The sequence below is a fragment of the Oncorhynchus keta genome, chromosome 12 (genome assembly GCF_023373465.1).
Source record: "Oncorhynchus keta strain PuntledgeMale-10-30-2019 chromosome 12, Oket_V2, whole genome shotgun sequence".
In the NCBI taxonomy this organism is placed as follows: domain Eukaryota; kingdom Metazoa; phylum Chordata; class Actinopteri; order Salmoniformes; family Salmonidae; genus Oncorhynchus; species Oncorhynchus keta.
The window spans coordinates 23,647,392-23,675,064 of record NC_068432.1 but is presented as its reverse complement, the minus strand read 5'-3'; the positions used below and the strand labels follow the sequence as shown (position 1 = coordinate 23,675,064).

The following is a 27,673-nucleotide window of genomic DNA, read 5'->3' as shown; positions in this document are numbered from 1 at the left end:
GGGTGTTGCCATCGTGACCAGTGAACTGAGATAAGGCGGAGCTTTACCTAGCATGGCCTTGTAGATGACCTGGAGCCAGTGGGTCTGGCGACGAATATGTAGCGAGGGCCAGCCGACTAAAGCATACAAGTCGCAGTGGTGGGTAGTATAAGGTGCTTTAGTGACAAAACGGATGGCACTGTGATAAACTGCATCCAGTTTGCTGAGTAGAGTGTTGGAAGCAATTTTGTAGATGACATCGCCAAAGTCGAGGATCGGTAGGATAGTCAGTTTTACTAGGGTAAGCTTGGCAGCGTGAGTGAAGGAGGCTTTGTTGCGGAATAGAAAGCCGACTCTTGATTTGATTTTCGATTGGAGATGTTTGATATGAGTCTGGAAGGAGAGTTTGCAGTCTAGCCAGACACCTAGGTACTTATAGGTGTCCACATATTCAAGGTCGGAACCATCCAGGGTGGTGATGCTAGTCGGGCATGCGGGTGCAGGCAGCGATCGGTTGAAAAGCATGCATTTGGTTTTACTAGCATTTAAGAGCAGTTGGAGGCCACGGAAGGAGTGTTGTATGGCATTGAAGCTCGTTTGGAGGTTAGATAGCACAGTGTCCAATGACGGGCCGAAAGTATATAGAATGGTGTCGTCTGCGTAGAGGTGGATCAGGGAATCACCCGCAGCAAGAGCAACATCATTGATATATACAGAGAAAAGAGTCGGCCCGATAATTGAACCCTGTGGCACCCCCATAGAGACTGCCAGAGGACAGGACAGCATATATAGGCCTGTAACAGTTTGGGTCCAGGGTGTCTCCCCCTTTGAAGAGGGGGATGACTGCGGCAGCTTTCCAATCCTTGGGGATCTCAGACGATATGAAAGAGAGGTTGAACAGGCTGGTAATAGGGGTTGCGACAATGGTGGCGGATAGTTTCAGAAATAGAGGGTCCAGATTGTCAAGCCCAGCTGATTTATACGGGTCCAGGTTTTGCAGCTCTTTCAGAACATCTGCTATCTGGATTTGGGTAAAGGAGAGCCTGGAGAGGCTTGGGCGAGGAGCTGCGGGGGGGGCGGAGCTGTTGGCCGAGGTAGGACTAGCCAGGCGGAAGGCATGGCCAGCCGTTGAGAAATGCTTGTTGAATTTTTCGATAATCATGGATTTATCGGTGGCGACTGTGTTACCTAGCCTCAGTGCAGTGGGCAGCTGGGAGGAGGTGCTCTTGTTCTCCATGGACTTCACAGTGTCCCAGAACTTTTTGGAGTTGGAGCTACAGGATGCAAACTTCTGCTTGAAGAAGCTGGCCTTAGCTTTCCTGACTTACTGCGTGTATTGGTTCCTGACTTCCCTGAACAGTTGCATATCGCGGGGACTGTTCGATGCTATTGCAGTCCGCCACAGGATGTTTTTGTGCTGGTCGAGGGCAGTCAGGTCTGGAGTGAACCAAGGGCTGTATCTGTTCTTAGTTCTGCATTTTTTGAACGGAGCATGCTTATCTAAAATGGTGAGGAAGTTACTCTTAAAGAATGACCAGGCATCCTCAACTGACGGGATGAGGTCAATGTCCTCCCAGGATATCCGGGCCAGGTCGATTAGAAAGGCCTGCTCACAGAAGTGTTTTAGGGAGCGTTTGACAGTGATGAGGGGTGGTCGTTTGACTGCGGCACCGTAGCGGATACAGGCAATGAGGCAGTGATCGCTGAGATACTGGTTGAAGACAGCGGAGGTGTATTTGGAGGGCCAGTTGGTCAGGATGACGTCTATGAGGGTGCCCTTGCTTACAGAGTTAGGGTTGTACCTGGTAGGTTCCTTGATGATTTGTGTGAGATTGAGGGCATCTAGCTTAGATTGTAGGACTGCCGGGGTGTTAAGCATATCCCAGTTTAGGTCACCTAGCAGAACAAATTCTGAAGCTAGATGGGGGGCAATCAATTCACAAATGGTGTCCAGGGCACAGCTGGGAGCTGAGGGGGGTCGGTAGCAGGCGGCAACAGTGAGAGACTTATTTCTGGAGAGAGTCATTTTCAAAATTAGTAGTTCGAACTGTTTGGGTATGAACCTGGAAAGTATGACATTACTTTGCAGGCTATCTCTGCAGTAGACTGCAACTCCTCCCCCTATGGAAATCTCTGAATTTTTGGTGGCCTTCCTGAGCCAGGATTCAGACACTGCAAGGACATCAGGGTTAACAGAGTGTGCTAAAGCAGTGAGTAAAACAAACTTAGGGAGGAGTCTTCTGATGTTGACATGCATGAAACCAAGGCTTTTTCGATCACAGAAGTCAACAAATGAGTGTGCCTGGGGACATGCAGGGCCTGGGTTTACCTCCACATCACCCGCGGAATAGAGAAGGAGTAGTATGAGGGTGTGGCTAAAGGCTATCAAAACTGGTCGCCTAGAGCGTTGGGGACAGAGAATAAGAGGAGCAGGTTTCTGGGCATGGTAGAATATATTCAGGGCATAATGCGCAGACAGGGGTATGGTGGGGTGTGGGTACAGCGGAGGTAAGCCCAGGCACTGGGTGATGATGAGAGAGGTTTTATCTCTGGACATGCTGGTTGTAATGGGTGAGGTCACCGCATATGTGGGAGGTGGGACAAAGGAGGTATCAGGGGTATGAGGAGTGGGACTAGGGGCTCCATTGTGAACTAAAACAATGATAACTAACCTGAGCAACAGTATACGGGGCGGCAGCGTAGCCTAGTGGTTAGAGCGTTGGACTAGTAACCGGAAGGTTGCGTTCAAACCCCCGAGCTGACAAGGTACAAATCTGTCGTTCTGCTCCTGAACAGGCAGTTAACCTGTTCCCAGGCTGTCATTGAAAATAAGAATGTGTTCTTAACTGACTTGCCTGGTTAAATAAAGGTAAAATTAAAAAAAATATATTGACATTTGAGAGAGACATACAGCGAGGCATGCAGTAATCACAGGTGTTGAATTGGGAAAGCTAGCTAAAACAGTAGGTGAGACAACAGCTAATCAGCTAGCACAACAACAGCAGGTAAAATGGCGTTGACTAGGCAACGGGGCCGACAGATACAACAAACAAGCAGAATGGAGTACCGTGATTAATGGACAGTCCAGCGTGCATCAGCTATGTAGCCAAGTGATCAGTGTCCAGGGGGCAGAGGTGGATGGGGCAGGGGAGCTGGACTGGCGAGTGTTATCCAGGTTAAAAAACTAACAATGACTAAATAGCTTGTAGCTAGTTAGCTGGTTAGCTTCTGGAGGTTCTTGAGTGTGTTCTAAAAATGAAAAATAATAGCGATTCCGTATCACATTGGGTGAGGCAGGTTTCCGGAAGGTATAAACATTTTTTTTTTAAATCGGGAAGAGATAGAAAGTACATATGGGCCACTGAGTGTTTGGGATGCGACGATGCAGACGGTTAGCAGGCCTGTGCTAACAAGCTAACAGTAGCAGGCCGGGGTAAACAAGGAAGCAGTTAGCGGACCTGGGCTAAACAAGCTAGCAGTTAGCAGGCCGAATCAGCAAGCAAGGAGATAGCAAGGGCTAGAGAGTTAGCCTTTGGGGGACGTCGCGATGGGTTGAGTCTGTTTATTCCTCTTCATGCGGTGACATCGATAGACCGGTCATGGGTCCGGGTATTGTAGCCCAGGAGTATGCTACGGTGGTAGCACAGGGGCTCTGGCCGGGCTAGCTTCAAGCTAAGTGGGTGGAAACGCTAGCCAGGAGTAATCAACCAGGGTTGCGGTTTAGCTCGATAGCTAGTTGTGAAGATCCAGCTGAAAAATGTTCCGTTTGCGATGGGAATCCGTTGATAAAAAATAAATAGGTCCGTTATGCTCTGGTTCGCGTTGCGTTGTTCGAACTGGCGAGAGCTTTCCGAGCTAAAGGTTAGCTGATGACCGGTTAGCTGAAGACCGCTAGCATAGCTGGTGGTTAGCTGGCTAGCTTCAGTTGAGGGGTTCCGGTTCCGAAGTAAATATAAATACTTTAGGAAAAAGTAGCTACATTGGGTGAGGCGGGTTGCAGGAGAGTATTTGGAAGCTTAGGTTTAGCAAAATGTTTTTAAAGATATGCGAAGAAAAATATGTAAAACGAAAAAGAGACGATATATACAGGGGACACGATACGACAGGACGACTTACTGCTACGCCATCTTGGATCAACACTGTCCAGCTGTAAAAGTGTGTCGGTTCATGTTACCGGTGGGTGTCAGTTCAAAGCACTCATGTTTGGTTTCTACTCTAGAACGAGATTCTTCATATTGGAATCCAAGCTGTACTTGCCAATGGAATGACTCAATTAATGCTAATTCACAAAACAGTCCAGGGTTGTTTAAGGGCACTTCACACACGTTTGGAAATAATGTTTTGAAAGTCAAGTGTACAGTGAAGAATCGCAGGTAGGACTGAGTTGCGTCCTGGGCTGAGTCTATCTGTCTCTTATGGAGCCACTCGATAATGGAGAAGTCTTTATAGAGGGCTGGGAGGCTAACTGTGCCACACTGGTTGTTTATACTGAACAAAAATATAAACACAACAAAGATTTTACTGACTTACAGTTCATGAGAGGAAATCAGTCAATATAAAAAAATATATATATTAGGCTCTAATCTATGGATTTCACATGACTGGGAATTCAGATATATATCTGTTGGTCACAGATACCTTAAAAAAAGGTAGGGTCGCGGATCAGAAAACCAGTCAGTGTCTAGTGTGACCAGCATATTTGCCTCATGCATCGAAACACATCGCCTTCGCATAGAGTTGATGAGGCTGCTGATTATGGCCTGTCGAATGTTGTCCCAGTCCTTTTCAATGGCTGTGCTAAGTTGCTGGATATTGGAAGGAACTGGAGCACGCTGTCGTACACGTCGATCCAGAGCATCCCAAACATGTTCAACGGGTGACATGTCTCGAGTACGCAGCTTCCAGGAATTGTGTACAGATCCTAGCGACATGGGGCTGTGCATTATCATGCTGAAACATGAGGCAATGGCGGCGAATGAATGGCACGACAATGGGCCTCAGGATCTCGTCACGGTATCTCTGTGCATTCAAATTGCCATCAATAAAATGCAGTTTGTTGTCTGTAGCTTATGCCTGTCCATACCATAACTCCACCGCCGCCATGTGGCACTCTGTTCACAACGTTGACATCAGCAAACCGGTCGCCTACTGTACATGTCGCCATACACATGGTCTAGCAGTCTAGCCAGACACCTAGGTATTTGTAGTTGTCCACATATATTCTAAATCAGAACCGTCCAGAGTAGTGATGCTAGTCGGGCGGGTGGGTGCGGTGTGAGTTCAGTGTGTCAAATCGGAGGGCCTGTTGTCCGGACCTCTGGCAGTCTCTATGGGGGTGCCACAGGGTTCAATTCTCGGGCCGACTCTTTTCTCTGTATACATCAATGACGTCGCTCTTGCTGCTGGTGATTCTCTGATCCACCTCTACACAGACGACACCATTCTGTTTACTTCTAGCCCTTATTTGGACACTGTGTTATCTAACCTCCAGAAGTGCTTCAATGCCATACAACTCTCCTTCCGTGGCCTCCAACTGCTCTTAAATGCAAGTAAAACTAAATGCATGCTCTTCATTTGATCACTGCCCCCAACCACCCGCCCGTCTAGCATCACTACTCTGGACGGTTCTGACTTGGAATATATGGACAACTACAAATACCTAGGTGTCTGGTTGGACTGTAAACTCTCCTTCCAGACTCATATTAAACATCTCCAATCCAAAATTAAATCTAGAATTGGCTTCGTATTTCGCATCAAAGCATCCTTCACTCATGCTGCCAAACATACCCTCGTAAAACTGACTATCCTACCAATCCTCGACTTCGGTGATGTAATTTACAAAATAGCCTCCAACATTCTACTCAGCAAACTGGATGTAGTCTATCACAGTGCCATCCGTTTTGTCACCAAAGCCCCATATACTACCCACCATTGTGACCTATAAGCTCTCGTTGGCTGGCCCTCACTACATATTCGTCACCAAACCCACTGGCTCCAGGTCATCTATAAGTCTTTGCTAGGTAAAGCCCCGCCTTATCTCACCTAACTGGTCACCATAGCAGCACGCGCTCCAGCAGGTATATTTCTCGGGTCACCCCCAAAGCAACTCCTCATTTGGCCTCCTTTCCTTCCAGTTCTCTGCGGCCAATGACTGGAAATGGGAAAAATCACTGAAGCTGGATACTTATCTCCCTCACTAACTTTAAGCATCAGCTGACAGAGCAGCACCTTTACATAGCCCATCTGTAAATTGCCCACCTCATCCCCATGTTATTTTTTGGTCATTTGCACCCCAGTATCTCTACTTGCACATTCATCTTTTGCACGTCTATCACTCCAGTGCTTAATTGCTAAATTGTAATTATTTCACCACCATGGCCTATTTATTGCCTAATCTTACTACATTTGCACACACTGTAAATAGATTTTTATATTGTGTTACTGACTGTACGTTTGTATATCCCATGTATAACTGTGTCTGTGTCGCACTGCTTTGCTCCATCTTAGCCAGGTCGCAGTTGTAAATGAGAAGATGTTCTCAACTGGCCTACCTGATTAAATAAAGGTGAAATAAATAAAAATCAAATTAATAAAAATGTACTGCCAAATTCTCTCAAACGACAGATGCAGCTTGTGGTAGAGAAATTAACATTTAATTCTCTGGCAACAGCTCTGGTGAACATTCCTGCAGTCAGCATGCCAATTGCACGCTCCCTCAAAACTTGAGACCTCTGTGGCATTGTTGTGTGACACAACTGCACATTTTGGAGTGGCCTTTTGTCCCCAGCACAAGGTGCATCTGTGTAATGATCATGCTGTTTAATCAGCTTTTTGATATACCACACCTGTCAGGTGTATGGATTATATCTGGCAATGGCCAAACATATTGTATGCTCCCACTTTTTTGTTCTCTTTCTCTCTCCTATTTTCTTCTCTCTCTTTCTTGCTCTCTCATTCTCGCTCCCCCCTCTCACTTTCTGTCAAATCAAATCAAACTTTTATTGTCAGGTGTGGTGAATACAACAGGTGTAGGTAGACCTTACAGTGAAATGCTTACTTGTAAGGCCTTAAACAACAATGCAGATTTTTTTAAGTAAGTAAATATTTTTATATAAAAAGAAAAGAATAAGAAAAATATACTAAAGCAAGATTATTATTTTCTTTACAATAAATAACAATAACGAGGCTATTTACAGGGGTACTGGTACTATGTCAATGTGCGGGGGTACAGGTTAGTCCAGGTAATTGCGTAGGTAGGTAGGGGTAAAGTGACTGTCTCTCCCTCTCTCCAAGCAAAGCTTTACACACATTCCAGGACCTGACATCATTATAGTGTTTGTGTGCGTGCATCTACAACCTCGCAAGTGTGTGTGTGTGATTCTGCCAAAGCAGGATCTCAGCATATCCTACATCATGCAGCATAGATGATGTAGACATGTCATTAACTCCATAAATAAGCCATGAGGAAATACTGGAGGGGGGGGTTGAATAGGTTTCGGCAAGTAAGAGTATGTGTGTTTGGGTACTGTTGAGTGAAGTTCTGCGTGTTTGTGCGTGTCAAGTCATTTTAATTTGGAGTGATGGACTAACTGAACTGTCAATCTTCAAGAAAGAGTGTTGCTGCAATGTTGATTAATTGATCTGCTCTCCCCTCAGCCCCATGTTCCTTATACTGAAGCTGTGTGGTGGGAGACAACACTGTCAAACACACAGATAAACAAACACCTACATGTTCTATTCTATCCATTCTATTCTATATCATCTGATGGACACAGAAAGCTATTCTATCATCCTATTTGTATATGTACACCCCAGCCTTTATAACAGAAACACTCCTTAACAGTAGAGGAAATGAACCCAAGCTTTCTTCAGATACTTTAAATGAATTTAAAGAAGATAGAATCTCTCATCATCGCTCTTAGACGGTGACTTCCCATTGAAGTACAGTAAACACAAAGACAAAAGAAGCCTTTGAGACAATGCAGGGGTAACGGCTAACTAGACATCCTCTAAAAAAGAGGAAGAGGTGCTGATGCATTGCCTTTTGTTGTTGTTGCTGTCTGGCTGATCAGAGGGAAGAAGAGACAGTTGACAGTTGAAAGAGAAGCAGTGGAACACTAACAGCCAGTTGACTCTAGTGCTCCCAGTATGTCTTCCAGTATAACTGGGATTTAATGGGAGCTGATTGTTCCAGTTGACTGAGGTGGAGACTTCCTGCTAGAACTGACAAATCTTTTTAAAGGCTCATTGCTATTCATTCACAGCGGGAGGACACGGTTGATTGCAACCATGATGGATTCAGGTCAAACTCATTCGGTGTTTAACTCTCTGCCAATACATTGTGAATATGAGGAATGATTCAGTGAATTGTTTTGGTTTTCATTGAATATACAGTGGAATCTTGCATTACTATCTAGCAGTGTCGCTGAGGAGTTCATGTTGTTTCTATGCCTCGTGCTGTGCCATAGTTGTCTTCCCCAAAAAATGCAAGTGACTAGGACTCCCTTAATCACCAAAAATATATATGTATAATTATATATGGTTCCCATTCATTCCAAGAAATGATGCACCAGACTGTATACATGTTTCATGCTTATAATCCTGAGTTAGGTCAGCCCCCTGATTGAAAACAGCAAAGAGCCAGGCAGAGAGGAGAAGTTAGTCCCATCTGACCGAAGCACAGATAGACCGAACACGCGCACATACGCACATACTCGCAGTTAAGGGTGCTAACTACTTCCTATCTGAACACAGTTTTATTATTATCATTACACGATGTCATTCACGTAACCCCCATGGCCTGTCACGGTCATGTATGACATCATATTGAGTCCAGGCTGAAGGCTGACAACACTGACTGGCTTTATTTAACTTGTGATAAGAGTTGTTAAGAGAGGGAACATGAGTTTGAATGGAATTACCAGTGATCGAGTACTGTACTGAACCGAGTAGTTGGCCTATCTTCTCCTTGCCTTTTGGCTTACATTTGTTTTGATTTTGTCTTGCTTTGACCAAGCTGATGGGTCTCTAGGCATAATGGCTGTGGGAAGAACCTATTCTGATTCGCTTCAGAATTTACATTTTTTTTTATTTCACCTTTATTTAACCAGGTAGGCAAGTTGAGAACAAGTTCTCATTTACAATTGCGACCTGGCCAAGATAAAGCAAAGCAAAGCAGTTCGACAGATAAAACGACAGAGTTACACATGGAGTAAAACAAACATAAAGTCAATAATACAGTATAAACAAGTCTATATACAATGTGAGCAAATGAGGTGAGAAGGGAGGTAAAGGCCATGGTGGCAAAGTAAATACAATATAGCAAGTAAAACACTGGAATGATTCTCATCTTACTGTGTGTATTTGTGCAATCAATGCATGCATTCCTCCTTTCATATATGACATGTGTGTTATCTGCCTGGTACCCTCTCTGTGTTCCCCTCCCATGACTCTGAAGATTGCAGTCTACCTCAGTATGGAGTGCATAGGGCGTCTGTATGACCATACATAGCTACTGTTGTGGAGAGGAGACCATCTGTCTCTGTTACGCTATGAAATGCAGCCTTCCGCCGTTCTCCTTTTCTCCTTCATAGAAATACATGGAGAAAAGATATGGAACCAGATAAACCATGACAAGTATGGCTTTCCTGGATCGATCCATTCATTATACAATATACTATTCCCTTTCAAAGCTTGAGGCATAACTATTCATCCATCATCCATGTCTGACTGTGTATCCCCAGTTGTGCTTTCTGAGAGTAGATTCTGATTCACTGTAGTAGTCTCCAGAGTGGCTGGATATAATATATTGTATATGAGTCTTTCTATAAATAATGGGGCCAATGTGTGACATTGGGATCAACATTTCAAAATGGTTTGAAACTACAAAAAAAATATTTTTTAGCATTTCCACATGTGTACTTAGGGGAATAAAATGTAATATATGCAAGTTGGCCCATAACTCCACTTATACAACACAGGTCTAGGACTATACATCCTCGTGGCTCATACAGACATTGGCAAGTCAAATTCAAGGGCTTTCAGGAACGTTTTCAAGCACTTAATTGTAATGTTAAAGGACCTTAATGTTATCATTGTTTGTTTTTTTAAGCATGCAAAAAGTGTAGAAGAAAAGTAGGCTAGTACCACTTTAATTATGCATTTTTTGGGGGCATTGATGTTCAAATGATTATTACATTCTAAAATATGTGGTGATTAATGCGGACATTGTCTGATTAAATAAATTAGATTCATGCATAATAAAGCCATGAATAGTGGTATCATTCATCTTACCATTGCTGTTTTTATAATGAGAAAGTGGCCAAAAACCAGGTTCCTTTTTTTAATGGAAGGATTTGTATGGAAAGACAAATTGAAGCCAACATTAGATGTTGTCGTCCACATAATAATCACACATGGTTTTACCTCAACAGAGTAGCGCAACACCATTCAATTGAAGCAGAGGGAAACAAATGAAAGTTGCCACATCTCTCACAAAAACGTATGAAAACTGAAATCACAGATAATTATGCGGGAGCAGGAAAACTTAAATTGGCTACAATAATTACAAGGTATTTTCAAGTATCAAAATGAGGAAATGGGCCTTTTCCAGAACTTGAATTTCTGAGCTCCAAGTTCCAGTAAGCTACTTCAAGTCCCTTTTATTGTTTAAAATTGCAGGTGTAACATGGAAACCAAAATGTATTTATTACCAGATCATATTGTCAATAAGCCCACTAAGGTATGTAATTTCTCATTATATCAGAATAAATCATAGGAAGAGCGTTGGGTGTGGTGCATTAGTCTATCCTATACATTTGCGCACAAGAGACCAATCCAAGGCACAAAAACATGAAAACAAACTAATTACCCTGATGCCTTTGCTGTTAAATCCAAAACCCTACTGTAAATCAAGCAGACAACAGCAGATCAAGCTGGGATAGTAGATCCAAAGTGGATCCAGGCACAACTGTCTCCACCGGCATAATGAATGAGGAGTGGCGACCTGTCATTCAGAGCCTGTTTTGAGCCCCACATTTGTCTACGTTTTTTTTTTTTTGGGGGGTTACGTGTTCTGCACGTTATTTTGGCAAACAATGTAAAAAATATATATATCATTGAGTTAATAAAGCAGCAGACAAACATGGTCTCTTTTTTGCTTTCTTGAATAAGGCAGCTCCAAAATGCAGGTGTTTCAGCCTAGCTCAGTTCTTTCTGTGGTGGTGGGGCAGCCAGTGGAAAATACAAAGCGTAGGGGTTGGTAATGTTCTCTAGTTGCGCCATGATTGGCTCAGTGTTCTGTCACTCATGGGGACACTGCTTCACCACCAAATCTAAGGGTAGAGCTCGAAAATTCAAGACCCTTCGTGCTGCCATAGAGTTACATTAGAAGTGCCCATCCAAGAAGGCTCAAGGTCATTAGCCACAGATAAAATGACAGAATCACATATGTACAGTAGCTTTGATTGGACTGATCATGTCAACATCATACTTTCTACTGGCAAATCCTTTTTAACCCTTGTCATATGAAGAGAAATTATAGATAAAATGTATCGGTGCTCATCGGCCATTGGGCATAAATATTACACAACAAGTTGGAAATTGCAAATTCAACAATGAGTGGTTTGGAAGGAATCAGTGGCTAACTGCAAGCATTGCAAAGCAATCACTAGTTTGCTATTAAGTTGAGTGGCTGTGTGGTCCCAAGCTTAAAATGATAAACATTCAATGTTGACCACGCTGTCAATCCAGCATGATTTCTGCCGCACTCAAAACAACTGTTACCTCGGAACTGGGAAATCTGACTTCAGTGAGATCAAGACAACTGGGAACTCGGGGAAAAAACGAGCTCCAAATGGGAAAATACGTTTTGAATGTTCATCCAACTCAAAATTGTAAATCGGGAACTCTGTCCTCTTTCTAGAGCTATGACCTGAAGATCACTGACGTCATCATCATTCAACCTTGTTTCCCCCCGAGTTCCCAGTTGAAAGCACCATAAATCCAGAGAATGCAAACAATGAAAGCTCTTCCAATATTTGATGCCAAAGTTTGATGACACAATTTTCCCACGAAGGACCGCCACGCCACCTTCCTGTTCAAGTGAGCACAGCACAACAAAGTGAGTCCAGAAATGTATTGTATGCTGCCTCATAAATTATGTAATATGCCAGGGAGGTATGTATACTGTCGCTAAGAAAGTAATACTAAGTTTATGTGTAGTAAGCTGTTAGTAGCCCATGTGCCTCACCCAAATAATTTGATCTATTTTTCCCTCTTAATTTTGACCTAATGTTCTGACTTGGTGGTGCACATGTAGCCTATAACCTTTTATATAGAGAAATGTAATCATTGAATATTGGAAGAGCTTTCATTGTCTGCTTATATGCTCCCTTTATTTAACCTATGGTTCTGACTTGGTGTACAGGGAGAACACTGTAAGAATGGCCCATGTTTTGAATTCTGTCGCTGTACATTTCAAAGTGCTAAACAAATATTTATATTGACCACATGCATCCTAGCTCTCTCATTAATGTCTTAATCGAAATTATGGATTGCCTCTTATCCGCTTGTCCGCTTATGCCATAGTTTGCACATCTCAATTGTCAGTAGAAACCACATTTGTTTAAGCAAGTCAGCCATGTCAGCTATATTGTTTTAAAAGGCAGCAAATGAGGTTGAATGAACAGTTTTTCTGCCAGACGAAGGCTCTGCTGATAGCCAGATGTAGCAGTGGTAAGGTGTTGGGAATGCTGTTGGGACTCCTTTATGTAGGCCCTAACAGTTTATGGGCACCGTTATAATGCAATTAATGTTTAGTGTTGTGTAGGGGCTCTTTTTTTTGTGATGCACCAGGATTTCAATGATAAAATCGCCACTGCGAATGAGAGAGCAACATATTCTGGACATACCTCGCAAAACCCTTTTTTCCAACACTTGGGCTGTTGTTGCATTGCATGCACTAACACAACAGCTGTTTCTCACTTGGCTGTCATTTGGAGAATTCCTCCCTCGATCAGATGATGATGTGTGAAAATATCAGTGTAATTAAACAGTTCAACACCAACTGTGCATCCAGGTATTATGCATAATTATTGAAGAACCACATTAATGATTTAGGTTTTAAGTATCAAGGTAAGGTGACACTTTCAGTTAGAAGTATTCCATTTTTCGATCTCATTTATTATTTGTGTGCCTATGAAAACTGTTTCCACCATGTAACACAACACGTTATGTACTTACACAGCATTTCTGAGCTCTATACAGGATTCTTACAGGGTTCAAGTTCAATGTCTGATTGAACTGATTAATGCTTAATATAGGATATAACAACAACTTACACTGACAAAAATGCAATGTTTTATGTCACATGTTTTTTGAGAAATCTGTTAAGACAACCGTGATAAAGGGTTTTAAATCAACTTGTGAATTTTATTGAATTTTATTGAATATAGCTATGATCTCCCCTTATCGCAATGTAATGATGGTAAAAAAAAATAGCAGATTATTCTCTTGACTTATCAACAGCTGTAACAAGTTTTCCATTGTAGGAAATCCTCACTGGTAGCCTAGTTTATAGAAAGACCCATATGAATGATTCCCTGATGTGTGTCTGGACGGCTGAGGGTGGTGGGGGTAAGGGGTTAACTAGCGTAGTGGAAACACTGGGGGTCAATTAGCCCTGCATCTCCCTATGGACAGGGGCAGGGGAGAGGGGCTGAGGGGCTGGAGGAATCCCACTCTTACACACACACACACACACACACACACACACACACACACACACACACACACACACACACACACACACACACACACACACACACACACACACACACACACACACACACACACACACACACACACACATAATGGGCAGAGGACTCAGTGGAGCGTGGAGGAGAAGTAATCTGGAGAAAACGCATGGCAACATGCACACAGGGAGAGAGCTGAAGAGAAAAGGGGGGAGGAGAAAGAGGGAGAGATGGGGGTGAGAGAGTGGAGGATGGAAGGCATGGAGGAAAAAATTGTGCTTGTCAGATTACGAGAGGGTGTGTCAGTGTGAGAACCATTTAGTACCTTTTTTTCACCCTTCAAATCAGCAGTGAAAATGTCATATTGTTCTTTGAGATTCCATTGTGGTCCTTCTGTAGCACAGTTGGTAGAGCATGGCGCTTGTAACGCCAGGGTAGTGGGTTCGATTCCCGGGACCACCCATACGTAGAATGTATGCACACATGACTGTAAGTCGCTTTGGATAAAAGCGTCTGCTAAATGGCATATATTATTATTATATATTATATTATTATTACATGTAGCTGAAATGTGGTCCCAGTTCAGATGGGGTCTAAATAAACCTCTTGTCTCAGTCACATTGCCCTCTTCTCTCTCCCTCACATTCCTTACTTCCCCTCTTTTACTCACTTCCTTGATTGGTTACCAGTTGTGGGAAATGATAACATGCATGAAGGCTAAGAGGAAAGGCACACAACAGGGTTTGTCATCTTTCTCTCTGTAGTTATTTCTTTCTTAATCTCTTTCTTTTTCTCTGTTTGTTGGAGGTGTGTTCTCACATCTGGAGAAACAGGGCTGGTGACGGCAGCAGCTCCCCCCCTCTCTCTCCCACCATCCCCCCTCTCTCTCTCTCTCGCCCTTGCACTGTGCTCCGTGTCTCTGTTTGCGTTACTGGAAATCAGATTGTGAGCCGTGGAGATGCTGGCAGAAGCACAGTGTGGAATAGTCTTGACATCCCAGAGAGGGACCAGTGTGGAATTCTCCGGCTTTAGAAGAAGACTGAAAACCATCTCAGGATTCTCTGTTCTCACGGACTGAAGCTGCCCGTCATACCTTGTGCCTTCCTTATTGCCTCATCTTACATTTGAAACGGACATTTTCACCTTGTTTTCTTAAATGAACATCAACTGAGGGAGACCTTTTTTTTCGTCTCAACATTCAGAAGAAAATCCCCAACCTTAGACGTGAGGTTTTTCTGGACAGTGCTGGATCTGACCACTCGGGAAGTGGATACCTTTGAGATTTTACTCCCTGTTAGTTAGTTCATATTAACCCCTTGTGGGCCAGACGTCTCAGCACACAGTTTCAGGTAGGATGACGGAAGTCCTGGTGTCTGACATGAACCTGAACACAATGTGTGAGCGGCTGGAGCAGCACTGCTGTGTGGTGGACCAGCAGCAGAACAACCAGCAGCAGCTTCAGCAGCCTCAAACCCCCTCCTCAGCCATCAGGAGGCACACCAACACCGGGGCCAAGCTATGGGGTCGCGTACGCAGCAAGCTCCTCAGACAAAAGGTCCCTACTTCATTTATTGTCCTCCTTTTTGTTATTTTCTCTCATTCTCCTTTTATCAGCTTAGTCACGGTTTTCTTTCTCTGTCATTGTTCATCTTTTTTTGCTCTCTTTACTCCCTCTTTCTCTCTGTGTTTGTCATCCCTTTCTACCTCTTTCTATGGTCTTACGGGACTGACAAGGTCTCTCTGTGTACTTCACTGCACTGGGGTGAAATGTACACCAAACTCGTACTGTAGCTTCAGCTAACGCACTGCCTCTCTGCTCTGTGCTGATGCTATTAGATGACAGACTAGGAGTGAAATGCATTAAATGAATGATTTAGGTACAAAGGATAATTTACTGTTGTTGCGGAGCTACAGTGTTATTGCCCTGAGTACTGCGTGTGTGTGAGATGCCACAGTGATTTTACACACTACACCCCTCCCACCACTTTCTCACCCTCTCATCCTCCTTCCACGTCTACCACTCTGCTCTTTTTGCCCCCTCAGTGCAAAGCCAGTGAATGGGCATGATGATAGACCTCTCTGTGTGATAACAGATCTGTTTATGTTATCAGGGGTGTTTTGGTGTAGCTGAGAGTCTGAGATTGCTCCCTCTGCTGTTCTGTTCTGAGAAGTTTTACCCCTAGACACTGATCTAAGCCAGTATTGCATTTCCCCCCTAATGGTTGAGGTGAGGATGTTGGGGATAGACACAGATCTAGGATCAGCTTGCTAAGGGCACCCTATACCAAGAGTGTGTTTTATTGGTAGAGGTTGGATATGACTAACGATCCTTTCAGCAGGGCTCCTGGGACCCCGGGGTGAGAGTCATTAGGGCACCTGGGAACCCGGGCTGAGACTCATTAGGGCACCTGGGAACCCGGGCTGAGACTCATTAGGGCACCTGGGAACCCGGGCTGAGACTCATTAGGGCACCTGGGAACCCGGGCTGAGACTCATTAGGGCACCTGGGAACCCGGGCTGAGACTCATTAGGGCACCTGGGAACCCGGGCTGAGACTCATTAGGGCACCCGGGAACCCGGGCTGAGACTCATTAGGGCACCCGGGAACCCGGGCTGAGGCTCATTAGGGCACCCGGGAACCCGGGCTGAGGCTCATTAGGGCACCCGGGAACCCGGGCTGAGACTCATTAGGGCACCCGGGAACCCGGGCTGAGACTCATTAGGGCACCTGGGAACCTGGGCTGAGACTCATTAGGGCACCTGGGAACCCGGGCTGAGACTCATTAGGGCACCCGGGAACCCGGGCTGAGGCTCATTAGGGCACCCGGGAACCCGGGCTGAGGCTTATTAGGGCACCCGGGAACCCGGGCTGAGACTCATTAGGGCACCTGGGAACCCGGGCTGAGACTCATTAGGGCACCTGGGAACCCGGGCTGCGACTCATTAGGGCACCTGGGAACCTGGGCTGCGACTCATTAGGGCACCTGGGAACCCGGGCTGAGACTCATTAGGGCACCCGGGAACCCGGGCTGAGGCTCATTAGGGCACCCGGGAACCCGGGCTGAGGCTCATTAGGGCACCCGGGAACCCGGGCTGAGACTCATTAGGGCACCCGGGAACCCGGGCTGAGACTCATTAGGGCACCTGGGAACCCGGGCTGAGACTCATTAGGGCACCTGGGAACCCGGGCTGAGACTCATTAGGGCACCTGGGAACCCGGGCTGAGACTCATTAGGGCACCTGGGAACCCGGGCTGAGACTCATTAGGGCACCTGGGAACCCGGGCTGAGGCTCATTAGGGCACCCGGGAACCCGGGCTGAGGCTCATTAGGGCACCCGGGAACCCGGGCTGAGACTCATTAGGGCACCCGGGAACCCGGGCTGAGACTCATTAGGGCACCTGGGAACCCGGGCTGAGACTCATTAGGGCACATTCCTCTCTAATTAGACATGGCAGTTACTGTCACCAGAGTACCAGGCTGAGGAGAGGCATGGTCCAGCTGACTACTCTTTCAAGTTGGACTGACTCCTCTGTCTGGGGAATGCACACACGTGCATGCCCAAAACGCACACACACAGCTGCTGTTGTAAATATGCCTTTGCTTCAGGTTCTAGGCCATGACTCATGCGTTGGAGGAAGAAGTTTTTTTTTTTTTAGGAGATACTGTCTTTATCTCCGGTGCTACAGGTCTTTTTACAGAGGCAGTTGGTCTATGCCTGTTTTTATATCAATGTGCTGGTAACCATTTGCCACTTTACTGCTTAATATGGTGAGAGTTTCTAGGTGTATGTCTGTGAACATATATGCAGCAATACACAGTGTTAGACCGAGGAAACTAGGTCTGTATATTTCTGCACTGGTAGCACTTTGAGCAACAGCAGTAATTGATGTGCATGATAAAGGAGGACAAAACCATGGTGCTATACTAGAACAAAGGATCTAAGATCAGGGCTGGAGTGAACTCTGCAGCAGCACTTTAGACCTGGGTTCAAATACGAAAACCCTGACCATTCTTAGTATTTGAGCAGGTCTGCTTTAGGCAGGTCAATAAAGAGCGTTCCCTGCTTCTGATGGCTGGAGCTGACAGTATATCTCCTCTCTGCTCGTCTCTCCTGACTCTGCAGCCTGAACCAGGATCAGGCCTGGATTACAGGCAGAAATCCCTTCAGCTTTACCCCATCGATATCAGCTGATCTCAGCTGATCCCAGACCTTTCCACACACCCCTCCTGGCTGAGTCCCTCTGAGTCCTCCCGCACTGCAGGCCTGATATGTGAATCTGAGAGAGAGGAAGGGAGGGAGAGTAGGCTATCTGGGTTGTTTTGCTTCTTATATTTAAATTACATAAATTGGTTTGTTCAGCTAAGTACTGCACACTCTTGGTTTTCAAAATACACTGATACTCAGTTTACACACACAGAGCCACATTGACCTGTGTTTACACATCTGTACCTCTCTCATAATCACAGTATAATACACACCTTCACACACGCATGCATACTTTCACGCTTGCACATATTTTCACACACTTGATCATGCACTTTCTTTTTTCTCTCTATCTAACACAGACATCCTCCCATAGGAGCATGCTTTCACCCTCGTGGATGCAGCTATGAGGTCTCATTCATTCATGTTGAATGAGTCTTTGATGGTTGGGTCTGAGTAAACGTCAGGTCTATGAATGACCTCTCAGTCCCAGCCCAATCCTCACCCGACTGGGGTCATAAAGTGTGAGTTATTCCCCTCCATATTTCCCCTACAGCACCACAGAGAATCAGGCTTTGGACCGGAGCAGCTATAGAATCCCTACTATTACCACTCTACCACGCTCATGCTGTTAAGAGGTGCTAAGAAGGAGAGGAAGGAGAGAGAGTGTGTGTTGAACAGACTGCAGGGTGTGACGGCGTGTAGCTGCTAGCATGTATTAGTGAGATTTAGATGGAGGATGACGAAGGGTGTGTATTTGTTGTTTAACGTGTGTTAGTGAGTTTTAAACTGGGAGGGAGGTGTGTTTTGAGTACTGACTGAGCACACAGGATCATTTATTGATGAAGAGGAGGAAGAGGATAAAGCGGGAGGGACTCCAGTAGAGCTTTGGTTGGCAGAGAAAAGGTTTATTCGAGGCTGAATCCGATATTATGCCCCTTAAGTACCGTGTTCATTATGTTTTCTGTTAATTGTGTTTTGAGGCTATGTCCTCTTCCATACTGATTTCTATTTTGGTGAGTTATTTAAGCAATAAGGCCCGAGGAGGTGTGATATATGGCCAATATACCATGGCTAAGGGCTGTTCTTAAGCACGACGCAGCATAGTGTCTCGATACAGCCCTTAGCCGTGGTATATTGGCCATATATCACAAACCCGAGGTGCCTTATTGCTATTATAAACGGGTTACCAATGTAATTAGAGCAGTAAAACACTTTTTGTCATACCCGTGGTATATGGTCTGATATACCACGGCTGTCAGCCAATCAGCATTCAGGGCTCGAACCACCCAGTTTAGAATGTTTTTTTTTTTACCCCTTGGTGGGCTTCAGCTACAGTATCCTTAGGAATCATGACGAGCAAAAGGAGGGAAAACGGGAACAACAGCAGTTTCCTGCTGGTTTGGAGTATGACAGAGTATGAAGTATAACATCTCCACACAGAAAATGATGGTATTCCATTTGAGTATGCTGATTAGTGTAGATGGCATGTTACTGTTTCATACCCCCGTGCCTCTTTAAAGGGCCTTCAAATGCCAGCCAGTACTCTAATGGAGTGTTTTATAGGGCATATAAATCTGACTGTCACTAAAGGGGGTCCAGCCCTTCACTGTCCCCCCCCCACGCTCCCCCACCAGACACCCTTGGGCTGGCTAATGCGCTCCATGAGGGGTGGAGGGGGCAGGGGAGTATCCTCAGGCTGCTACCCAAGATGACCCTCTCCCTGCTGGGCTGGGTCAAACCTGCTGCCCCTGGTAGAAGAGTGGGTATTTTTTGTCTCTGTCTCTCCCTCCATGGGGCCTTCGTGAATCATCCAAATAGTCTAGGACAGTGGTTCCCAATTTTTTTACAGTCCCGTACCCCTTCAAACATTCAACCTCCAGCTGCGTACCCCCTCTAGCAGCAGGGTCAGCACACTCTCAAATGTTGTTTTTGTAAGCCTGCCACACTTGGCAATATCTCGCATGGAATAGCCTTCATTTCTCAGAACAATAATAGACTGAACAGTTTCAGAAGAAAGTTCTTTGTTTCTGGCCATTTTGAGCCTGTAATTGAACCCACAAATGCTGATACTTCATATACTAAAGAAGGCCAGTTTTAATGCTTCTTTAATCAGAATAACAGTTTTCAACTGTGCTAACATAATTTTAAAAGGGTTTTCTAATGATCAATTAGCCTTTTTAAAATGATAAACTTGGATTAGCGAACACAACGTGCCATTGGAACAGGAGTGATGGTTGCTGTTAATGGGCCTCTATGTAGATATTCCATAAAAAAATCACTGTATTTCTGATAAATTTGATGTTATTTTAATGGTCAGAAATGTGCTTTTCTTTCAAAAACAAGGACATTTCTAAGTGACCCCAACCTTTTAAATGGTAGTGTAGTTGCGGAGAGTCCCTGTAATCTTAGATTCAGATCATTCAGATGAGAAAAAACATCACCCAGGTAGGCCAGTCGTGTGAGAAACTCGTCATCATGCAAGCGGTCAGACAAGTGAAAATGATGGTCAGTAAAGAACTTTAAGCTTGTCTTGCAATTCAAAAAATGTGTCAATACGTTGCATGGTCGCTGCCCATATCATTGCATAGTGCAGAAAATACACGAGAGTTCATGGGCCTTAATTTAACAAAGTTAACCATTTTCACTGTAGTGTCAAACATCTTTCAAGCTGTCCGGCATTCCCTTGGCTGCAAGAGCCTCTCGGTGGATGCTGCATTGTACCCAAATGGCGTCGAGAGCAACTGCTTGCATGCGCGTTACCACTCCACTATGTCTCCCTGTCATGGCTTTTGCGCCATCAGTACAGATACCAACATGAGCGGCAGTGACGTTTGACTACGTTAGTGGAATTCCCGCGAGAGAGTAACTGTTAATGTGATCGGATGTTAATTATGTATTTGACAAGGTGACCTGTATTTGACATTGTGTTCTTATTTCTCTGAACACTCGATGGTTTAATTTTATTTTTGGCATTGAAACGAGGCTACTCGGGCTTGAAAATAACCTCACCCTAATGTATAGCACAGTTGGAAAATATAAATGGACTGTTTGAAAATGTGAAGTAAAAAAAAAAAAGTTATTCTTTTTTAAAATGTGAACCACATTTTTAGTTGGCGTACCACCGAAGGCATTTGCGCGTACACCTGGGGGTTTGGGAATACCTGGTCTAGGAGTGTTAAACAACTCTGTTTGGTATGGTTCATTACAAGTCTCTCAGTGGTCTGGATTCATAAGAGTGGTGGGTCGTTTTGGCTAATGAGTGTCTACCAACACAGGCTATTAGCATTCGGCTAGACGAGAGGAATGAAAGTAAAAGAAAATATCCTCTCAAACACTCAATGGTGTTGCTAAATGCAGCGGACTAATAAACACTTTTCATCCAAGACCAAGAAGAAAGTCATCAAGGTATTGAAAATGTGTTTGATAATGCAATTGAAAAAGCACTTTTGGGTCATTCTCACGAAACTATAAACAAAACAAAAATATATATTCTCTTGAATCACTGAGATTAGGATCTGTACTTATCATTTTCATAACTATTATTATGATGTAATGTATAAAACTGACCTAAATGTAATCCGGACGCATTTCAGTAATTCAGGCGCAAATTTTCAATGTATTTAAAATAAGACACTTTCCAGTAAACTAGACATCTTAGTTCTCAGAATTATAATAGATTTTAGCAAATGCATCATGGTTTTGTACCTCAATTTGCTACAGACATTTTAAAACTTCTATGAGTTAACAGAAGATAAAACAGAGAGACGTTGTTGCAACCGCCAATCATAAGAACGTGCTCCTCTCTCTGTCTTCCACTCTTGCAGGCTACTGTGAGGCTGCCCGTCATGGGTCCACTCTGTAGTGAACAGAACTGAGAACATTAGTGTCCCGGCTGGTGACTAAAGGACAGGTCACGCGCTCTCCTGAACAAAATATACATGTAAATAAATCATCAGTGTTAGTCACACTTGCTGCAGGCAGGAACATGCTGTTGCATAAGCCCCCTCTTTAAGCAGATGCCTTTATGTTGCATGATGTTTATGAAGCTGGATCTTATACTGTATGACTGAGACACACTGCCTTTAGAAGGCTGTGATCAATGGCTTGGGCTGCTCTATTGGCAATCCCAACTCTCCACCTGCTGAGAAGCCTGCTGGTTGGCTCAAACCAGGAAGTCTTGCCAGGATGCTCATGGCAACCGAGTCATGGAGGCCTTCTCACATGTCAATCATGACATCAGCAGCTGTTTACCGAGGCATCGTATTATTACTAAGTAGAGGGATTTGCATAATTACTATATTATGTGTATTTACACTTATGTTAATCTACAGCTAATTTTTGACTCAGAATATCATCTCATATTGCTTTGATTTTGTTTACAATCATCAAGCCGATAATATAATCTGTTAGCAGAAAAAATTATGAGGGTCTTGTTTTTACAGGACTTATTAAAAAATCCCTAGGTTGGTGTGTTTAATCAAATGAAACCCAGTTGAGCTAGCTAGTCACTAATTAAACTGGATGTGAACATTGCTGCTTATTGCTAATTTAAAACAGAACAGTCAGTCACAGAATAAATATTTAAATTGTAGTGTCCCAGTGAACAGAAAGTGAAAGGTACAAGGAGAGGAATTAATGAATTCAGCGTATGACAATTCCATACTTCATCATAATTAAGTGCTGCTTTAAATATCGCTGCCAAAATACATTAACATTCCCAATTAATCCAACAATGGATTAATTAAAGATTATGGAGAGTGTCTGTATAATCAGAGTGCACACGTTCCTTCCCTGATGTCATTGTCAATTTACAACATTGTCATGTTGTGAAACATAGCAGTGCTTTTAAAGTTCCACATACATGATGTTTGTATGTACAGCGCCTTCAGAAAGTATGTTATTAGGATTTTGCTGTTGCAAAATCAGCAGCTAATCTTCCTGGGTCCCACATGAAATATGACATAATACAGAACATTCATAGACAAGAACAGCTCAAGGACAGCACTACATTAAAAAAAAGGTACATGTAGGCTACATATCAATGCATACACACAAATGTTGTGCTGTAAGGTGTTGCTTTATTCATTTTTTGAAACCAGGTTTGCTGTTTATTTGAGCAATATGAGATGGAACAGAGTTCCATGCAATAATGGCTCTATATAATACTGTATGCTTTCTTGAATTTGTTCTCGATTTGGGGACTGTGAAAAGACCCCTGGTGGCATGCCATTCTCTCTTGGCTTAGAGTTGAGGAGGATACATTTTTGCATAGTCAACTTACACACAGCTCTGACAGACAACCTTAACCCACCAGTATTTATCAGCCCTTTGATTACAATGAAGAGCAGGATGTGCCACTCTGTTCTGGGCCTGCTACAGCTTAGCTAGAGCTTTCCTTGCAGCACTGGAGTGTGGTGTCGAAAAAGCAGAGCATCTCTTTATTACGGGAAGAACTCTACCCATCTTTACAACCATTGAATCTATGTTTTGACCATGACAGTTTACAATCTAAGGTAATTTAGTTTCCTCAACTTGTTCAACAGCCACATCATTCATTACCAGATTCAGCTGAGGCCTAGAACTTAGGAAATGATCTGTACCATATACAATGCTCATAGTTTTAGAGATGTTCAGGACCAGTTTATTTCTGACCACCCATTCCAAAACAGACTGCAACTCTTTAAGGGTTTCAGTGACTTCATTAGCTGTGGTTGCTGATGCATATATGGTTGAATCATCAGCATACATCGACACATGCTTTATTTAATGCCGGTGGCAGGTCATTGGTAAAAAATAGAAAAGAGTAGAGGGCCTAGAGAGCTGCCCTGCAGTACACCACACTTTACATGTTTGATATTATAGAAGCTTCCATTTAAACAAAACCCTTCGAGTTCTAGTAGATAGCTCTGAATCCACAATATGGCAGAGCCATAACACACACGTTTTTTCAACAACAGGATATGGTCAATAATATCAAAGGCTGCGTTGAAATTTAACAGTACAGCTTCCACAATATTCTTATCAATTTCTTTCAACCAATCCTCAGTCGTTTGCTCCAGTGCAGTATATGTTGAGTGCACTTCTCTATAAGCATGCTGAAAGTCTGTTGTTAATTTGTTTACAGAGAAATAGCGTTGTATTTTTATTTAATTTTTTAAATCCAACAGTTTGCTAAGAGCTGGCAGCAAGCTTATAGGCTTGCTGTTAGAACCAGTAAAGACCGCTTTACCAGTTTTGGGTAGCTGAATTACTTTGGCTTCTCTCCAGGCCTGAGAACAAAGACTTTCCTCTAGACTCAGATTAAAGCTATGACAGATAGGAGTGGCTATAGAGTCAGCTACCATCCTCAGTAGCTTTCCATCGAAGTTGTCAATGCCAGTTTGTCATTATACATTTTTCCACACCTACACTAACTTTACAAAATTCAAACTTGCAATGGTTTCCTTTCATTATTTGTTTTTTTTATGTTTGAATACAGTGGCTCACTGTTCATTGTTGGCATTTCCTTCCTAAATTTGCCAGCTTTGCCAATTAAGTCATCATTAAAATAAAATATGAAAGATGGAGTTTTTTTCCCATCATTCTTTATGTCATTGATCTTGCCTTCATAATACGGTTTCTTCTGTTTTTTGTTGAGTTTTGTCACATAATTTTTCAATTTGCATTAAGTCAACCAGTCAGATGGCAGCCAGACTTATTAGCCACTCCTTTAGCCCCATCTCTTTCAACCATACTGTTCTTCAATTCCTCATCAATCCATGGAGCCTTAACAGTTCTAACAGTCAGTTTCTTAACAGGTTCATGTTTATCAGTAATTGGAAGAAGCTATTTCATAAATTCATCAAGTGCAGCGTCTGGATGCTCCGCATTAATCACATCAGACCAACAAATATTTTTTACATCTTTCGCTTAAGATTCACAGCAAAGTATTTTGTATGATCTCTTATACACTATTTTAGGCCCAGCTGTTGTAACTTTGTCTTTCCTGGATATAGCCACAATATTGTGATCACTGCATCCAATGGGTATGGATGCAGCTTTAGAACAAAGTTCTACAGTATTAGTAAAAACGTGATTGATACATGTGGATGATCTTGTTCCTGTAGTGTTTGTAAACACCCTGATAGGTTGATTAATAACCTGAACCAGATTACAGGCACTGGTTACAGTAAGAAGTTTCCTCTTGACAGCTTGATGAAAAACCACCAATATTCAGGTCCCCAAGAAAGTAGACCTCTCTGTTTGCATCACATGCACTATCAAACGTTTCACACATATTATTTAGATACTGACTTGGTGGCCTATAGCAACACCCCAAAATAAAAGGCTTTAAGTAAGGTGGTGAACAGCAATCTGCAAGTTTTTGTATAGATTTTCAATGGGATTTATGCCTGCGATTTGCCTGAGCCACTCATGGACATTCACATTCTTGTTCTGAAGCCATTTTAGCGTTACTTTGGCTGTATGCTTGGAGTCATTGTCCTGATGGAATGTAAATATTTTCTCCAGTCTGTCGTTTGCACTCTGAATCAGGATCTCAAGGATTTGCCTGTATTTAGCTCAATTCATTGTTTCCTCAATTCTTCAAAACCTCAATTCCTCAAAACCAGTCTCCCAGTCCCTGTCACTGAATAGCATCCCCATAGTATGATGCTGCCACCACCATGCTTCACGGTAGGGATGGTGTTAGACGGGTGATGAGCTGTTCCTGTTTTTCTCCAGACATAGAGCTTTCCATTCAGACCACAGAATCTTTTGCCTTATGGTTGTAGTCTCCAGACGTGCTGGACTCCAGACGTGCTGTCATGTGCCTTTTTCTCTGGAGTGGCTTCCATCTGGTCACTCTACCATAAACCCAGATTGGTGAAGACTGTTGTTCTTCTGGCAGGTTCTCCCATCTCAGCCAAGGAACTCTGTAGTTGTGTCAAAATGGTCATTGGGTTCTTGGTCACCTCCCTGAATAAGGTCCTTCTTGCCCGGTTGCTCAGTTTGGTCAGTTACACAGTCTGTGTAGTTCCATATTTTTTCAATTTACCAATGATGTAGGACACTGCTCTTGGAAATGTTCAACACTCTGGAAATGGTTTTATACCCTTTCCCAGATATGCCTCCTCACAATTCTATCTCTGAGATCTACAGACAGTTCCTTGGACTTCATGGTATAGTTTCTGTCTGACATGCACTGTCAACTGTGGGACCTTAAATAGACGGGTGTGTTTATTTCTAAATCATGTCCCAATAATTAAATAGGCCACAGGTGGATTCCAATCAAGTTGTAGCAACATCTCAAGGATGATCAAAGGAAATTGGATGCACCTGAGCTCAATGTGGAGTGTCATAGCAAAGGGGTGTGAATACTTATTTAAATGCTTTTCTGGATTTAATGTTCAATACATTTGTAAACATTTCAAAGAACATGTTTTTACTTTGTCATTATCGGGTATTGTGTGTAGATGTGTGATACATTTTTTGGGGAATTCAGGCTGTAATACAACAAAATGTGGAATAAGTCAAGGGGTATGAAGGAGTATACTTTCTGAAGGCACTGTATGTATACAGTTGAAGTTGGAAGTTTACATACATGTAGGTTGAAGTCATTGAAACTCATTTTTCAACCACTACACAAATTCCTTGTTAACATACTATAGTTTTGGCAAGTCTGTTCGGACATCTACTTTGTGCATGACACAAGTAATTTTTTCAACACTTGTTTACAGACAGATTATTTCATTTATAATTCACTGTATCACAATTTCAGTCGGTCAGAAATGTCTGTTCGGACATCTACTTTGTGCATGACACAAGTAATTTTTTCAACACTTGTTTACAGACAGATTATTTCATTTATAATTCACTGTATCACAATTTCAGTCGGTCAGAAATGTACATACACTAAGTTGACTGTGCCTTTAAGCAGTGGCTTTAGAATGACTTAATTTGAGTCAATTGGAGGTGTACCTGTGGATTGATTTCCAAGACCTCTCTAGTCTGGTTCATCCTTGGGAGCAATTTCCAAACGCCTGAAGGTACCACGTTCATCTGTACAAACAATAGTACGCAAGTATAAACACCATGGGACCACGCAGCCTTTATACCGCTCAGGAAGGATACGCGTTCTGTCTCCTAGAGATGAGCGAACTTTGGTGCGAAAAGTGCACATCAATCCAAGAACAACAGCAAAGGACCCTGTGAAGATGCTGGAGGAAAAATGTACAAAAGTATCTATATCCACAGTAAAACGAGTCTTATATCGACATAACCTGAAAGGCCACTCAGCAAGGAAGAAGCCATTGCTCCAAAACCGCCAAAAAAAGCCTGACTACGGTTTGCAACAGCACATGGGGACAAAGATCGTACTTTTTGGAGAAATGTCCTCTGAGCTGATGAAACAAAAATAGAACTGTTTGGCCATAATGACCATCGTTATGTTTGGGGGAAAAAGGGAAGGCTTGCAAGCCGAAGAACACCATCCCAACCGTGAAGCACAGGGGTGGCAGCATCATTACATTTACATTTAAGTCATTTAGCAGACGCTCTTATCCAAATTGGTGCATAGAAATTGGTGCATTCACCTTATGACACTTTACAATAGTGCATCTATGCTGTTGGGGGTGGTTTGCTGCAGGAGGAACTGGTGCACTTAACTAAAAGCTGAAATAAATCATTATCTCTACTATTATTCTGACATTTCACATTCTTAAAATAAAGTAGTGATCCTATCTGACCTAAGA

At 43.4% G+C, this 27,673-nt stretch overlaps 1 protein-coding gene across 7 annotated transcripts in view; it reads left to right on the top strand.

Moving 5' to 3' along the window:
* The window catches only part of LOC118391781 (active breakpoint cluster region-related protein), a 252,735-nt gene that overhangs the window by 212,192 nt on the left and 12,870 nt on the right, over positions 1–27,673 (top strand). Inside the window, exon 1 of one of the 7 annotated variants that reach the window (XM_052457881.1) lies at positions 14,655–15,288. The exons of the other annotated variants lie outside the window; for them this stretch is intronic. Coding sequence (XP_052313841.1) covers positions 15,088–15,288 — 201 coding nt within the window. The 5' untranslated portion in view covers positions 14,655–15,087. Of the gene's footprint in view, positions 1–14,654; positions 15,289–27,673 lie in introns of those variants that run through there. 7 annotated transcript variants of the gene reach the window in all.